Genomic DNA, 17,594 nt, shown 5'->3' with positions numbered 1-17,594 from the left:
CATTATTCTCTGTGTTTGAAAACAAATCTGCTAAAGGACCTCAACACTCATGGGCAACTTTTTAATGGGAGTAAGCCATATTCTAAAATGCTGAACTAGAAAAAAATGAAATGTCATTTAGATTATATTAAAGTTACAATAACAAAATGATTCCATTTTCTAATAAGCCAACTAATATAGAGTACAGTGCAAAACTCTCGCTGCCTTTTGTTCAGTTCTCTGTCAAGGTGATCTCGCACCGCTTCAATACAATTCAGTTTTGAATGACCTTTTCTACCCATTTCACTTCCATCTATTGATATCATTTCTGATAAAGCTTCAGTGAATCACAAATGGATCTCTCAGGTCCTGTTTTAGATTATTTTTTCCCCCCCTATTTCTAAAGGAACAGGACAGATAGTGTTCATGAAATGTAGATAGTTTTTTAGGTCTGACATGCCTTCTTTACTCTATTAAGACCAATTCTCAAAAATGACAAAGTAAGCAAAATTTCAAGAAATGAGAGGCGGCTCAAGACTTTTGCATAGTACTGTGAAAGAAATCAGTAAGACAGAGTTAGCTTGCCATAAAAAAAACCCATTATATGATTAGTAAAGTTACGTTTATGTGATCGTGTGTTGAAGGATTAGTCGTATCATGTTTGGCAGGTTTGAAAACAGATCTGAAATAAAAATGAATTCTTATTTATGCCTGTGCACACTTGATATGACGTCAGGAAATGAAATGGTGAAGATGTCTGTGATACACGTCCTTCAGCTTCAAGGTATCAGCGAATTAAATTTTATTCTGGCTCTTTTTAAATTCTAAAAGAACACCTCTCTTGTTTTCTGTGAGCGTGTGTGTGCGCATGTGAGTGTGTCTACCGCCCCATGGTATAAATCACTTCATGTTTATCCATTGAAGCGTGCTTTTGTATATATCTGTGAAAAATGGGCTAGAGAAAAGTAAACTCTCAGCCCGGTATGCAGGCCGCTTACATAAGCAGCTCGCTTGCCTGCGTATTTGAGGTTTTGGTGGTGCTGTGGTGGTGGGGGCTGGCCGAAAAGTGAAGACTCAGAAGAGAGAAACATGGGCCTGAGCAGACAGCAGACTGTCAAACAGCCTGCCGCTCTAATACAAACAGCAATAAAACAAACCAAAGTGCTCAACTTGCAAAGGAAAAGCCTAAAAATAACCCCTGACTGACACGGGTTACAAATTTCATGTGTGAAATTCAGGCTTTGTAAATGTCATGGTTAACATCTTATGACTCTTTACAAACAGACTGGCTATTAAGCTGGGTTTCAAGAAAAAACTGCTGTATGTGACTCAGTAATAGCTGTTATTGTTGGATATGACACGGCATATTAGAACCAAAATAAAGCAGCGGATTTTAAAGTTCATCTCTGAAGAGACAGAGTTTTAAATTATCTCTCTTTGTGGCCCGATTTCTGCAGGTAACTGTGACATGTGGCCACTTGCGACTGGTTCCAAAACTTATATCCATGTTTAAAATGCCCAAAATCACATCAGATTTTAAAAAGTTTGTAGTTTGGTACCCAGAAAGTCTTGATCTGGATATTGTTTTGATTGTAATAAACTTTAAACCTTTTCCTTATGTTTTGGGTGAGGTGCGTATCGATGCACTGTGGTATAAAGGTGGATTATATAGCCTCATGACATTTTAAGCAAACTTGCAATAATATTTATGACTATATAGAGAAAGTATTTTACTGTAGTTTGCAGACAGCAGTCACCGATAGTACAAACAAAACAAAGGGTATTTTCCATCCTTCTTTTCTAATGAGCTGTTGTCACTGATGACAGGCTACCTAATTCAAAGTGTGAATCTACTGCCACAAAGTGCCAGCAGCATCATATTGCAACAGTAGTAACAAAGCATAAGACAAACCTAAGGACAAAAAAGTTCAAGTATAACATAACTGCTTAACAAATAAGGTCTCCCTGGGATGTTGTATCTTGGCAAGAGCTTTTTAACCACTTGCTTAAAGACCTCCTTTTCCACTTGTGTGTTTTCATCATATTTCTGGCCATAAAACATAACTGCATAACTAATTTCCATCCACTGTTTTCTCCAGTGATGCTATAATCATTGTTTGTTTCTTTTTTAACTTTTGGGTCACATATAACCAGCTGCTAGTATCTCCTCCTCATGTGCCTGCATACCCAGGTTGTCTCAATAGTGTGTTTTTGTCTCAAATGGTGAAACCAGTTTGTTGTTTCCACGTTTAGTGGGAACAGTTTTCTTGCAAGTACCTTTAAAGGTCTGACTACTTGTAGCCAGACCACTTCCATACTATTGAAGTAGCATAATAATAATAATAATAATAATAATAATAATAATAATAGCATGTTAGTAAATCCCTTTTTTAAAGAAGGCGACATGTTGCTCTTGCCCTCAGACATGTCTGGGCTACTATCATTGTTGTCTGTGATAGGGAATGTAAATATGTGGCATTGTTATATCATTGATCATTAGTATTATCATGAATGGTAGAATAATTCAATTAAATATTATTTATATACCACCAAATTACAACGCCAGTCACCTCAAGGCACTTTATATTGTAAGGCAGAGACCCTACAATAACACCAAGAAAAACCCCAACAATCAAACGACTCCCTATGAGTAAGCGTTTGGCAAAAGTGGGAAGAAAAAATTCCCTTATAACAGGAAGAAACCTCCAGCAGAACCAGGCCTAAGGAGCTTGGAAAGAAAAGCGTCTGGACTTCTTTAAGTTGCTTGAAGACATTTCACCTCTCATGAGAGAAGCTTCTTCAGTTCTAAGGTCAAATGGTGGAGAGTCCCAGATTTAAGCCCTATGGGAGTGTGACCTATACCCATTTTCACACCTTGGCTGGGACTCCCCACCATTTGACCTTAGAACTGAAGAAGCTTCTCTCATGAGAGGTGAAACGTCTTCAAGCAACTTAAAGAAGTCCAGACGCTTTTCTTTCCAAGCTTCTTAGACTACAATGACCTGGATGACTGAGAACCTTCAAAGACATAACTAAGGGAGGTTTCGGGGTCACCTGAGCCAACCACAACTATGCTTCTTCAAAAAGGAAAGTTTTAAGACTAGTCTTAAAAGTAAGAGGGTGTCTGTGTCCCAAATCCAAACTGGGAGCTGATTCCACAGAAAAGCCTGAAAGCTAACATGGCATAGCCTAGCAAGCTAGGACTTCAGCTCAGCTAATTCAAATTAGTGATCTGTTTTATAGAGTTAGTCCAGGCTTACAAATGTGCGTTGCTGTGTGCTAAACTGTACTAACAGAACATATTTGCTCCTCATTTTATTTGTATTTTACTTTGCATTAATTAACAGATATTTGTTATGAATTTACAATGCTCGCCAAGCTAATTAGTATCAGCAGATAGAGTAGTACTTTTAAAAACTGTGCCGTGCAAAAAAACATAAAAAAATTTAAGATGGCAACAGGCACAATATTTAATAGAGGTCCACAAACCACAAGGTAACATTGTGGTGTTTTGTGTCTATATAGTCTGTGCTTTTAGCCCAAATATTAACCGTTCCATTTTTCCAAGACAAGAGGCGATGCTGGTATGCTCAGGAAAATGAGTTTAAATAACTACATGACGTGTGATAGACTAGATAATGAAAAGCTTTTTATTCAAACACTGTGTGTACGACTGTGTGAACACACAGTTGATTATATTCAGCTCGTGCGTATCTGAATGCATGTCAGAGCCGGCAACCCCACAGAGAAGATGCAGACAAACACACACACACGCTCAGAAGATCACGTGCACACGCATGCACTCCTAGAGTCTACTGCTGAGACCACGCAAGAGCACGCTAATCTGTTGGCATGACAACTGGAGTGGAATCTTCGCTTGGCCTAGAAAATATGGCTGGGAAGAAAAGATGAATGAGCAGTGAGAGATGAATTAAAAAAACAGCAACATAAGCCCACAGACAGCGTACTCTGTAATTACAGCGCGCACAATGCCCCGTCTCATCAAATGACTGTCTCTCAGTGCTGCAACTGTGCATCTGAGGGTGCATCCATTTGAGTAAGTGGAAGTTTGTGTATGTGCCGCTGTGAAATATTGTATGAGTCCTAATCTCTGTCTCTAAAAGACGGTAAATGCAGACCTATAAACTATAACTACATCCAACTACGTGATGTGCCTAGTGTTCATGATTCATTGCTGTGAAGGTTTTGTTGTTCGCTTTCCCAACACCAAATAATGCCTTGAATGCCTCCGGCAGTCCGCAGAGGTCAGCTGGGACAGCCGAAAGGAATAACACGACGATGTGGTGCCAAGAAAGAGGTCTGAATTTATGGTTTAATACCAGCTGAAAGCCTGCGAAGAGAGCACAAGGTTTCTTTTACGGCTGTGCCGCATGATTGCATAAAGCATTTAAGAGTTTCCTTACCCCTGAGAGCTAATGCTGAGTCTCTGAAAAGGCAGTGGGAAATCATGCTGGGCAGGGCAGGAGGTTTAATTTAAGATTAGGTGCTCTCAACTTTCATGTTTGGCCAACACCTGCATGCATTTTTCAGCATAGCGGATGAGAAACTCTTGCCTTGATATTAACAGTGGTTTTCATTCCCGTCTGTAGCTGTAAGGACTTATAGTCAGCAAAACCGCTGCCTTTACACCATCCTGCACACTTCTGACTTATCTTCCCATCAGAGAGACGAGACACCAGGTGGAACAACGGAATTAAACTGAGGATTGTCTCCGTCTGACCCTGCTTGGATTACATTATAGTGACAGAAGAAAGTTGAAAAATAATCTCAGCGACAGAGGATTTAAGACTTCGGATGGTCCTTTATGTCTCTGCAAGGCACAAATGGTAAATGGCCTGTATTTGTATAGTGCTTTACTAAGGCCCCCAAAGCACTTTATACATTCAGTCATCCACCCATTCACGCACACATTCACACACTGGTGATGGCAGCTACATTGTAGCCACAGCCACCCTGGGGCGCACTGACAGAGGCGAGGCTGCCGGACACTGGCGCCACCGGGCCCTCTGACCACCACCAGTAGGCAACGGGTGAAATGTCTTGCCCAAGGACACAACGACCGAGACTGTCCAAGCCGGGGATTGAACAACCTTTCGATAATCCTCTGACATAACAGCACTGACAGAGACAGCACACAGTCAACAGATCCCCAATGAGTGGATGGCAGCCCGAAACAAACAATGGGATTTGAGATTAGATACATTAAGATGAAATGTGAGACCTGCAGGGACACTTTAGGGAAACATATTTGCTTGTATGGAGAACTTTATAGCTATGACATGTCAGTACCTGTAAAGCTAAAGATATGACATTTCTCATGCTATGCAGAGTGCTGGCTGTGGATCTATTTATTCTTTATTCGTGCAAGAGTGCTATCAATTTTCAATTAAGCAAATAAGCATATTTCCCAAATGCTAAAGCCCATCTTTAAAAAGCATTTCATCTTTATTGCAGGTGTGGATTTAAAGGCTGCAGGAAGAAGCCAGACTTTCCTGTCTAGCTAGTTGTTCGTGGGAACCTTGATTTTACTCTAATGAGCATTTGCTGGAATCTTTAATACTCAGCAAAGAGCCCGAGGCTGCCCTTGTCTCTATCCAAGTGAAGCTGTGCACTGCTGTAAACATATTGGAGGAGCAAAACTTGGTTGTCTGCCACTGGTAAGCGCGTGCATGCATTTAGGGAGGTCAGTCAAGCTGCAGATCAACCCAGGGGCTCAAATGGATGGACCTCATGCTGAGAGGAGGAAGAAGAGGACAAAGGCAAGAATATGAAGAATAAATGAAGGGAAGAGAAAAGAGGAGGATCACAGAAGAGAATCAGAAATTAAGATGGAAACAAAAAAGATAAATCGAGGAGGCAGAGAGATATACGGAAGACAGGAAATAGAGCGAGAAGTGGGAGCAGCTTTAAAAAATGCATGCGTCTCCATTTGACGTAGGGAAAAAAAATTCCCAACAGGGAGGAGGTTGAAGGTGAGAGCATAGCTGGAGCATAAAGACCGGCAACGTCTAAAATATGTACCTTCCCATCCCTCAAAGGAAAAAAAGAAAGCTGTAGCTGTGCCCAGAGGCTGTGCTCCTTCTCACCCATGATGCCATTTAACTGCCTACTGTGCACCCACCCACCCCCACCCCCCGACACACAAGGACTACAGTCAGCACAGACATGTTTACATATGATCCCTTTTATAGTTGAACATTAGCTAAAGGCCATTAGGTTAAGTGCTCTCCATGGAAAATCCTAACAGTCTGCATAAAACATACTCGCAAGTGTCTGTAATTGGGCGACTCAAGCCGTAGCATCCTTCATGTTTGTGTCAAAGATCATCAGTCACCAGAGTCACTGACCTAGAATATTTCACAGATTTCCATTGGAGCTTTCTTATGTTTGACATGCATGTGTGGTAGACTCCATCACTAATCTGTCAGGCCACGGTGCGGAACAACGCAGACATTTAGTCTCCTCGGAGAATCCTGAAAAACAGAAAGCCTCTTCCTTCATCCCATGACTTAATCCTCAAGCAATAACTTACATTACAGCAGCTCTTGGATTTAAGTCTGAGGCTTTCAAGGTGAACGAAGAGAGAGAGCTGAAGGGGAGAGCTGGCCATCAAGGCCCATTTCTATCAAGAGCGAGGCCAAAACAGGAAAAAATCACAGTTTTATCAGAAGTTTTAAACTGGGGGAAAAGTCATCCAAGTTTATCCTTTAATGTGTATTTAATATATATTTTACTCAAACCTTGATTTTCCTTCTAAACCTAGCCAAATAGCTTTTAATGATTTTAATGACTTTTGTTGGTTTTTGTCTTCCTCACATTGAAAATTAGTGCTAAAGTGCATCAACACTAACATTAGAAACATTACATTATAAAAAGACAAGAAGGAGCTTCTGGCCAGGCCTGGGGTCAGCTGAGAGTCAGAACTGGTTGCAGTGGAAGACAGACAAACAATTTATATGTGGACGTTGCTTAAAATATACAGATTTGGCATATTTACTATACTAAGTGGGCGATCCAAAACTGAAACTATGATTTATTATTCTTTAATAAATATCAGTGCACTGGGTCTGCACAATAAATAAGAAGGGTTTTTTGTAGTTGCAGGAGGCACTGAAACAGAAGCGCTCTTGCTCTTCGTATGCATAGCCTGTGTGCATTGCTATGTATACATGCACTGTATACGTATCTGTGCTCTCATGCATTGGCCAGCATTGGTTGTCATGGTTATCTGGCTATACTCTAGTTACCCAGCTTGGCCACTATGAAGCTGGTGCTAATATCCCAGCATCCATTGCACATGTTTTTCTTTCAGGGTGTATGCCACATCAAAGTCTATGTTCAAACAGCCACATATTTACTCCTTCACACTGGTTTCTCCTTTCTCCTCTAATTTCACCTCCATCCATCTGCCTCACGCTTCCACTCTCTCTTCCTTCTGCTTACCAGTGCTCCCCCTTCCACCCCCCACTGGTCTAATATTTTCTCTCCCTCTCTTTTCTCTCTGCTCCTCTTGGTTTCATTATCGCTTAAGCCCACCCTTTTAGGAATATAGTTAGAGATGCTGCTTTGTAAAGCTGCCCATTACTGATTTTATTGTTTGCGGGGTTCAACGTGGAGACTACCAGAAAATGAGTGAAAGTGATTAGTGTACACAGGAACAGATACGGCAGTGTCTTAGTATGAATGTGCATCAAATCCACGCTCAGCTTTTCTAAGCGAGTATTCATTGCATAAAATCTGATTTGTGAAACATTAATATTGCTTATGGGCTTGAATTGGTTTTGTGAAAACACATTACACTTTTAAACCTCGTTAATCTCTGCAAATGCACACAGGGTTTGTGTGTGCGTGTGTGCGCGCGTCCCTCGTGTAATAGAGATGTGAGGCACAGCCAGAAATGTGTGAGACTACTTTTTTTTTTTCATTAAGGCTACAGTCTGCATAAAAACGCTGATATTTACTGACATTTCTTGGGGTTTGCTGATGTGGACATTTCACAGGGGTGGGAACGCTGTCGATGAAATCTCTTTAACTGTCTATTGGGCTTAAACCACTGTGAAAATAACATTAATAATAACAATAAAACTACAAACACTAACCTGGCTAAATGCAGCAGATATGAAATGTGAGCCAATATGTTAGAGTCGAAAATCTAATAATGACATCATGCCCAACGACAGCTCGAGTAAAGTGGATGAAGCCTTAGAGCTATTCCTTTTCTGTCTTTCAGAAACAGACGCTCTCACTTTGCACTTTTCTGTCCTCTCCCTCCTCGCGCTGATGCTACCGAGCTGCGAATGACCTCAGACTCCCGTGGCGCCATCAGGGAGCACGGCCAGGCTGTGACAGTGATACGCTCCAGCCCAATAAAGCTGCTGGTCCACCAGCCTGGACCAGGCCAAGGTCAAAGCTGCTTAGTGGGGCAAAACTCTGGCTCTGAGTCCCATAAAGCTGCACTGATCAGAGCTGTTAGCAGAGGAATTGTCAAATGTATCACACACGAGATTATAACGACATCTCAAGCTGTGCATGCAAAGATTGATGATGGATGAGAGAGGCAAACATCATAAGGAGAGCTTGAAGATTATTTTCTATTTCTTTTCATGTATGTCACAAAGCATCAGGTCTCAGATCTTGCACGCCCGAGTGCAATAGCTCCGTCCGAGCACAATTACATCTCAACAAGACAAAGAGGAGGAAAGCTGTTGCACGTCTGAGCATGCGTCTGTGAGCGCGACGGCAGGCGTCGACTGTGGATGTGCAACAAGCCACCCTGAGCACTTTCAGCTGCGATTGGAGAGGAGAGAGTAGCAAAAAAGAAAAAGAGAGCAGCGCAAAGGAAGAGAACAAAAGAAGCCACAGAGGCGCCCGATAAGAAGGCGATAGATTCCTGGATGGCAAATGCAGCACAACTGTGGCACTGTCAGTCCCTCTGTCCAAACTTGGCAAGCTCCTTCATAGGCTGTCAATGCCCTCTGCTTCTCCAAGGAGCCTGACACTTTTCTGCACAGCTAGCAAACACATTAGCATGCAGCCCCATCCCCCTGCAAGGGCAATGAGCCACTCACAGCAGCACTCATCATACACAGAAAGCGTTTCATATGCAGCAGCAGCAGCAGCAGGAGCAGCTGGGGGTCTGGTGAAAGATGCAATCATGATGCTGTAAGTAAAATTTGCGTGGAAAAAGCAATTAGAGGTATCAGCCTCGGATGACTCCATCGTTTACCAGTGAGTGATGGATCTGATCTACTGATGGATGCCATCCTAAACACCGCCCCCACCACCATGCATTGGATGCCTACCTGACTTTGAACTCAGTGAGCTGTGGCTGTGCCCCCGGTTCAGCACAGTAGATCTGAGGGAAGTAAAATCGGTGAGACTGAAGGTTGATATCCATGGTGTCCGCGGACAGCAGGTGCACACAGGTCAACCCTGTTCAGTGACTCCAGAAACTGAAAACAAATGTCTGTCTGTTGCCTCAGTTGCTTTTTTTCCCCTCCTTTGTCTCCCCTGAAATCCCGTCGCTGATACTTCCGCTAGAGGTTGGAGTTCAGCGGGAGCATTCTAGTCACCTTCTCCCCGAATAGTCGCAGAGCTACAGAAGGCTACCACCAGGAAGGCATCTCCCTCCTCTTTACCTCCTCTGGCGGACTGAACGTTCAATCAGCTCTCCTGCCCAGCACCAGATAGGCACACTAACCTATTTCCCCACTGCCAGTGTACAGTCAGCAACTGTGAGCTCTAGAACAAAGATGACTCCTGTAAAAGATGCAGGCTCCCGGCAGGTCAACAGAAAAAAATGTCACTTTTGGTCATCAAATCATCCTTTGGCAGCAGGTAAAGAAGTAAAAATCGGTAAAAATAAAGGTGAAATTGAAGCATTTGGTGGGAAAAAAGGTGTTTTCAATATGAGGGCACTCCTCAGCGTACAGAGAAGACTGAATGGGAGATGAGAGTCCTTTGGTTTTTTACGCTTCAGACACAGAGGAAAGGCGGGGTGGGGGGTGAGCAAGATGGAGATAGAGAGAGATTCCCGGTGCTGTGAGGCGTTGCCCTCACGCTGCCTCTCCTCTCTGTGTCTCATTGGATTACCTCCTCCCTCTCCATACTCCCTCCCCACACCCCACCTTCCCTCCTCCTCTTCTCTCCATCACTCCCCTTCTCCCCTCCCAGCTGTGAGAAGAGCAGCGGGCTGCCAGCCCCGGAGGCTGCTGGTCCTGCCCCTCCTCCTCCTCCTCCTCACCATGCAGCTCTCCTCCGCCAGCCGCCGGATTGGCCGAGACGAGGATGCGTAAGTCCGCATGGAGGGAGAGAACGAGAACGAGGGGGGAAAAAGAGGAGGAGCAACAGATTTTAATTCATCTGATGGCTCCCATCTTTTCTCGCAGATGATCTGAGGTGGAGTGCCAGGCTTGGGTTGGGCTTCGGATACAACAACATACGAAATGTGGACACACAAATTCGAGCATGCGAGGCCCAATGTTTGCCTCTTTAATGTCCCGTGCTCCATTTATCTCAGCACATATAGATTACAAGCAAAGTACAGTAAGCGGCGTGCAGCCACAAACTAATCTCCTGGCTGGGTGGGTGAGTTCAACATCAATAAATCCCTGCCACATTTACTGTGCATCCTCTGACATGCCACAAAAATAGACACACCCGTGGTCTCTTTCTAGTACAGTTCAACCTGCACACACCACCCACATCTGTCCTGCTGTGTTTTGCCAGCAGGCAATTTCATTGATTGAACTGGCTGTAGAACTGCTGGATGACACGGTTTACTCTGTAATTGGTGCCGACGGCACCGGAAATCACAGTTTAGGGCCTGCTGAAAGTGCCATTTGGCTAGAAATCGTCATGCCAATGAAATTTCAGCCATGTCCTTTTATTACTTGTTTGATAATAATTTCATATTTGTTAGTTTATGAGAAAAAAATATTACCTTAAGTTAGAAGCAAATGTCTGCTTGCAGTGAGTTGCATCAAACAGCCTTCTTCAAACTTCTGTTGCCTCTATGAAATCATGAGTTTTGGTGTTTGTGATACATTATCATTTGGTAAAAATGTACAGGAATTTGTTTCTTTTACTGTTGCACCGGTGTGAAAGGTGGGGGTAAGGTGTATTTTGAGTGGAGTGGTCGTCAAAGGAAGCAAGCAGGCAACAAAAGGGCAAAAAAACCTGAAAGGGGTGATTTTTTTCTATTATAACTCAATAAATTAAATGACATTGACCCTTTAAGTTATGCACTACTTTAGCGTGGATTTAGAGGTGATGTTCACTCTTGTTCAACGCTGGCATTTATTTAAAGATTTCTTTTTTAGCTGCTCAGTTTCTCTGTTAGTAACACTTTTCTTTAAGCTGCATTTTTGCTAATAAACATCAGCATACCATTTAATCTTGCAACAAGTAATAAATGCAACTTGTTAACCAAGCTAGCTGTCTGAGTCTTGGGTTAGCTGACAGCTACCTAAACCTAGTTCAGATATGGTCACTAAATTTGAGGCTTTAAAATTATGTTCCAATATGTTGCCTGTGTCTTTTATATTTAGTCTGTATTTGGCTTTGAAGCCTTTGTAAGGAGGAGGCTGGGGTGTATTAATGGGTCATGAAATTAACTGACTTTTACATGTTAGTTTCTCCTTTCAAACCAAAAGTCAATCTTTTTAATCATGACTATTACACAAACCCATAAAACTGTTTTTACACATTTTTAATTTTAGCCGTTTATTTCTAACCCAAGCTTACGCCTAAGTCTTTCTCATGCAGAAACTGAATGGAGGAGTTGAATATGTATATGAACCTCTTAACTTTCAATAGATCCCTATATGGAATAATGCACCACAGTACTGGGCCCAGAAATTGTGTTTCTGTTTAAAGCTGTTAGAAGCTAAAATAAAAGTGGATTTGTGTTTTTTCATTTAAATTCACTTTTTACACAATTTCCTCAAGTGCATCTGCTTTTCATTGTCGTGTGCATTATACCAGCAATAATTCCCAAAAACTCATTAAAACAAGAGAAAAGCCCATCGTGGGTTTTTTCTTTTCAACACAATGGCAGCATTATTTTCTGAAAGAGACTCCCAGTAGCTGAATATGAGACTAACTCACTACAGTGGCTAGTGTCAAATCAATAAAGGACATTATATCGCAATTGAGTCGCAGCACACCATCTGCACCATCATTTTTATCTTACAATCTTACTGTGACTCACTGAGAGCACAGGCAGAGGAAGAGACTGAAGCAAACAGACACTCTCTTGTTTGCAATGAAGCATTCGTGTGAATCTTTTTCTTTTCTTTGAAATGGCAGCAGTAGATGGCTGAATAGTGACTCCAGTTCAAGTCATTCATTGTTTTCTTTTCTTTGTAAAGCAATCATAGTCTGCTTATCAAAAATACAGGAGGAGGTTGGGTTAAAAAAAACAATTTGGTGGAGAGCAAAGAGGAGGAGACAGACGGAGAGAGGGAGCGAGAGAGTCAAATGCCTGGGTGAAAGGGAGGGAGGGAGAGCCAGGATAGCAAGGGTGAAAGGACAACCAGTCAGCACTTACACTGTGCAGTCTTGTCATACACCCCCCACCAAACCCCACCGTCATCCTGTTAGGTGGGTGAATGAGTGAGTGAGTGTGTGAGTGTGTGAGCAAGTGAGTGAGACAGCGAACGATAGAGTGCGATAAAGCGAGGTTTAAGTCCTGGCAACCTGATTTTTAGCATCCAGCAGGAGGTTTGGCCTTCAGTGTAACACATAGCATGACTGTGTGCGTGTGTGTGTGTGAGCATGCATGTGTGTGGCACAGCGAGAGAGGGGGAGGGAGGGAGGGAGGGAGGAGGGAGAGAGTGTAATTGAGCTTTGTGGTAAAACCGATGACCTAAAGTAAAGCAATGCTGGAAAAAGAACAAAAGGATAAAGAACATACTTTGTTCCACTGTAGATGATCAGTAACCCAAGTGGAATGATAATGATGAAGTATAAACATGTTTCAAATCAAACTCTGCAATATGTTTGTTATTAAACTATTCAAGCTTAATAATATCTTTGCTGTGGCACTCCAACTTGTGGTCAGTTGAAATTATGCTATATCCTGTTTCCTGTTTTACTTTGTTGGTGCTTGAAACACGTCTGCAACATTATCGTGTCCACCTGGCAAAATGACTCACTGGGCACAATTCAAAAAAGCAGAAACCTTTGTATTCAGCTCACAGGTTACACTTTAGATCAGGACATCAACAGAAATAAAATAAAAAGAGAGAGAAACCATGAAATCTCATTAGACCTTTACAAATGGGTTTTTAAAGCATAGATCAATAAAAAAGATTAGAGTATTCACAGACTGTATGTAAGAGATATCCAACTATTAGGGCGGTTTGATATAATACTCCTTGTAGCATAAGATGGCGCATTGTCTTGCATGAAGATGGTTTTGTTGCAGAAGGCACAGTTCTGTTCTTTCTACCATGGAAGAAAGTGGTCAGTCAGAAACTCCACATACTTTGCAGAGGTCACTGTCACACCTTCAGGGACCCTAAAGGGGCCGACCAGCTCTCTCCCCGTGATTCCAGCTCAAAACATGACTCCACCACCTCCTTGCTAACGTTGCAGCCCTGTTGAGACATGGTGGCTGTCCACCAACCATCCACCACTGCATCTATCTGGACCATCCAGGGTTGCAATGCACTCATCAGCAAACAGGACTGTTTGAAAATTAGTCTTCTTGTAGTTCTGGGCTTGTGAGCATTGGTTAGGGGTGGCCAAATATAAGGTTTATGCACAACTGCAAGTCTCTGGAGAATCCTACACCTTGAGGTTCGCAGGGCTCCAGAGGCACCAGCAGCTTCCAATATCTGCTTGCTGCTTTGTAATGGCCTTTTAGCAGCTGCTCTCTTAATCTGATGTATTTGTCTGGCAGAAACCTTCTTCATTGTGCCTTTACCTGCACGAACCCATGTGTGCTCTGACTCAGCCACAAATCTCTTACATTATGGTGATCACGCTTAAGTTTTCGTGAAATGTCTAAGGTTTTCATTACGTGTCCAATGCACTCAACTATTTCACGCTTTTCAGGAACAGAGAGATCATTTTTCCTTCCTATATTGCTTGAAAATGGTGGTCTGCTTAATAATGTGGAACATCCTTCTTTAGTAGTTTTTCCTTTAATTGGGCTCACCTGGCAAACTAATGATCACAGGTGTCCGAGATTGATTTCAATCATCCAAAGAGCCCTGAGACACAATTCCATCCATGGGTTTAATTGAAAAACAACTTATTTAATCTTTATGACAATTAAACACAATTTGCATAATAATTTGGAGCGCAGTGTAAATGTAAATGAAATGTAAATGAATATTGCAATGTGACTTTGAATGCAAATTTAAAGTATTTTTTGTATTTTATTCTCATATCATGTAATGTAAAATGGAAAGATTCGGTAAAATTGCACACTTTTTTTCAGTGTGCATGTTTTTTTTCCCCATCCAGTCACATTATATTCTGTAAAATCCAATCTAATTTCTTGCTTCCGTCATCCCATCAGCACCCACCTGTGTGCAGTCACGCTATTCGACCCGCAGCAAGGTGGAGAAAGAAAAGGGATTAAACGAGTGTGAGCGGTGTGACAGAGACGACGTTAAACGGCTCTTTGACGTTCCCTGTGCTCTCAGTCGATTTCATCCTCTCAGGCCCGGGGATTGAATCTTTTTTTTTTTTAGCTGCAAACAAATACTCACACGTGCACCAGCAGCGTGCGCACGACGTCTGACTCACATGAGCTGCACATTTTAATTCTAATTACACCGCACACCAATGGGAGATGACAGAGGAGACACGGAGGGCGGGCGGGGAGTGATTTCCCTCTCATTCACAAAGATCCCACTCTTAAACACACACGCCCGTCTGTGCAGATCAGCCTTCCCACTCTGCCTCTTGACGCCTCCGTGTGCATCATTGTGACTCATAAACAGCACTACTGTCACCTAAAATGAAAATGTTATTATTCACACTCAGACACATGACCACACACCTGACTCTGGAGGCATCGTAATGTGCAACATCATTCTCCATTTTGAGCTGTGCGTGTCAGACTGCATTTAGACAAATGGGGTTATTACAGCAGCATTCAGCACAGACATCATTACACAACCTGTTAGCACCAGCATCTCCAACATATGAAGATATACAGGCCACTAAGAGTTCATCCATTTACCCTAACCAAGGAGACAAACAAAGCACAACAGCAGCTGAGCTGTGACTAAATGGTGCACTGATAGCGAGCAATAAAAGCATCGTTGCTTGCAGCTTTTAGTAGGAAGTTAACTCTTAATTTACATGCTACAAAATTACATTGCCTTTGTTAGTTTAAAATAACTGATGCCTGAATTGTGGTCTGTGGCCTTTTTCCAGTCCTTAAAGTAAAACATTCTTGTATTGCAGAGAGGTGGGTGACACAAAGAACAGAACAAAACTAAATGTGTGTCCCACAGTTTGCATACCAAGACTTACACCAACATTAAACCAAAGCTACAATCTTTTCCTGTGCCATGCACTATGAATCATTAAAAAGTGGATCATGTTGCATGCAAACATTGCACAGTGAAAAGAAAGTACAAGACACATCCCCCTCAGCCTCCTAGTACAGGGACCTATGGTATAAATTTGAAAATCCGAGGTGATTTTCAGAAACATTGACCTTTAACTTTGACCTTGAGCTCAAGGTCACTGAGATTCGAAATTGTCGAAGATTTTCAGTCGATGCTCCCATGCTGTGAATTCCAAAATCCTACGTCGCTTCGCTCTCGAGTTATCACATTCACAAAGTTGAGTGTCCACACCGCCTGCCCACCCTGCTGCGTAACAGCAATACCCCATCAGCCTTTTACAGCTCTGCAGATATGCATCCAAGGATTGCGTAATCCTTAAAATGCTATGATATTAAGTATTAAACTTTATATTTGTATTGGAAAAAAATCAATCCACTGACACAATCCAAAAGCAGTTGGTTATATGATTTTTCCCAACCAGCTTTAGGTTTTGCAATGACTTGTGCAAAAATAATGCAGGATTGAATTCAATTCCGTTTTATTTATATAGCAACAATTCACAATAAAAGTTACATCAAGACTAAAAGTATGTATGTATGTAGGCTCCAAATAAGACCAACGCACAACCATGCACAATGCAGTGTGGAGCTGGAAAACCTTGAGTCCTCACATGGATCTCCTCCACCACAGATCAAAAACTGCTCAGCAGTGCCTCAAGGAACACAGTAAAGAACTGAACATGTTGAGTTGGTCTCCAAACTCCAATCTGCTTAATTCCATTCAATTCAACTCAATTTTATTTGCACAGAACCAAATCACAACAACAGTCACCTCAGGGGGCTTTATATTGCAAGGTAGACCCTACAATTGTAATGCATCCAATAGCACACAGAGTCCAAAAGATCCATTGCTAATGTCTCAGTGCCACTATATTTAAATTTATATATATATGATCATGGTTTTTAGACATTATTTTTAGCCATTTTCAGCCATGAACTGCAGCCTTGAACTTTTGTCGACATTACCCGACAGAGGTGCGCATGAGAAGGCAAATGTCCAGTACAGGCTTGGACAGTCATCAAAGCTGACAGGACCCTAGTACAAAGCCCACGCGATGCTCCAGTGTGAGAACAGCACAGGTAACAAGGGAATTCACAACCAGCAGTTTGCACATCACGTGTTCTGCCTCCAGCACGCAGCTAAACCAAACTGAGCATTTCAGGCAGTGAGGGTGCAAATGATGGGAACTGTCTGCTGCTGTATGCTACCTCTGGACAAACTGATTCTTCTGATGTTCTGCTGAGCTCATGCATGAAGAAGACTTAACTTTCTGCTGTTTGGAGTTCAGCACAGCAGCAGCAGTCCTTTCTGCTCATGAGTTTGATGTGAGCTGTGCAACTGAACCAAATGACATCATTTCCAAATATGAGGGAAACTGGTTGATAATTATCTATGACTGCTCCAAAGAGTGACCCCTCACATACGCACTGCTTCCTGACCCATGGCTCATATGAAAATATTATTTAAGCAGCTTTAACTAATCAGCGCTTTGTCTTTAATGATTCGCACAAGATTATTTTTAAGGGAGCACATGTGTGTTCCTACCGAAGTGTGGGAACATAAGATGACTAAACTTTCAACATGTCTGGAACAAAAGGTAAAAAATGCCACAGTTTTAACACTGGACCAACAATAAATGTGTCATCAAGAACGCACACCTGTAACAGCTTCAAAGCACACAGCTGTGAGATCTGGGAACAATGGACCGAGGGGGAAATTTGACCTCCACTGGTGTGTATCACTCCCTGGAACAGCGGGGCATAAACCATGACATTTCCATGATTTATTTTAGCTCAGACACTCGCAGCACCGACTGTGGGTGTAGAATGGAAATGTGCTTTGTTTTCTCCCAAAAGTAGCCTCTCATACGGTACATTTGCATTACCTTGACATAGGGTTATACTGAGTTCATCTCTCTGTTTGCCCTTGTCATGCATCAATTCAGCTCACTATTAATGCTAGTGTATTCATATGGGTCACACGCATACCACCAACTGATCC

The 17,594-nt window shown here is 42.3% G+C and overlaps 1 protein-coding gene across 3 annotated transcripts in view; it reads right to left on the bottom strand.

Moving 5' to 3' along the window:
* evlb (Enah/Vasp-like b) overlaps positions 1-17,594 on the bottom strand; it is a 48,169-nt gene that overhangs the window by 26,105 nt on the left and 4,470 nt on the right. The window contains exon 1 of one of the 3 annotated variants that reach the window (XM_040017593.1): positions 9,303-12,817. The exons of 1 other annotated variant lie outside the window; for it this stretch is intronic. In XM_040017593.1, coding sequence (XP_039873527.1) covers positions 9,303-9,397 — 95 coding nt within the window. In that variant the 5' untranslated portion in view covers positions 9,398-12,817. Of the gene's footprint in view, positions 1-9,302; positions 12,818-17,594 lie in introns of those variants that run through there. One more of the 3 variants, XM_040017591.1, reaches the window with a different exon arrangement.

Source organism: Simochromis diagramma, unplaced genomic scaffold, assembly GCF_900408965.1.
Source record: "Simochromis diagramma unplaced genomic scaffold, fSimDia1.1 OVJJ01000802.1, whole genome shotgun sequence".
Classification (NCBI taxonomy): Eukaryota; Metazoa; Chordata; class Actinopteri; order Cichliformes; family Cichlidae; genus Simochromis; species Simochromis diagramma.
The sequence above is the reverse complement of the archived record's forward strand: the minus strand, read 5'-3'. Positions and strand labels throughout refer to the sequence as shown.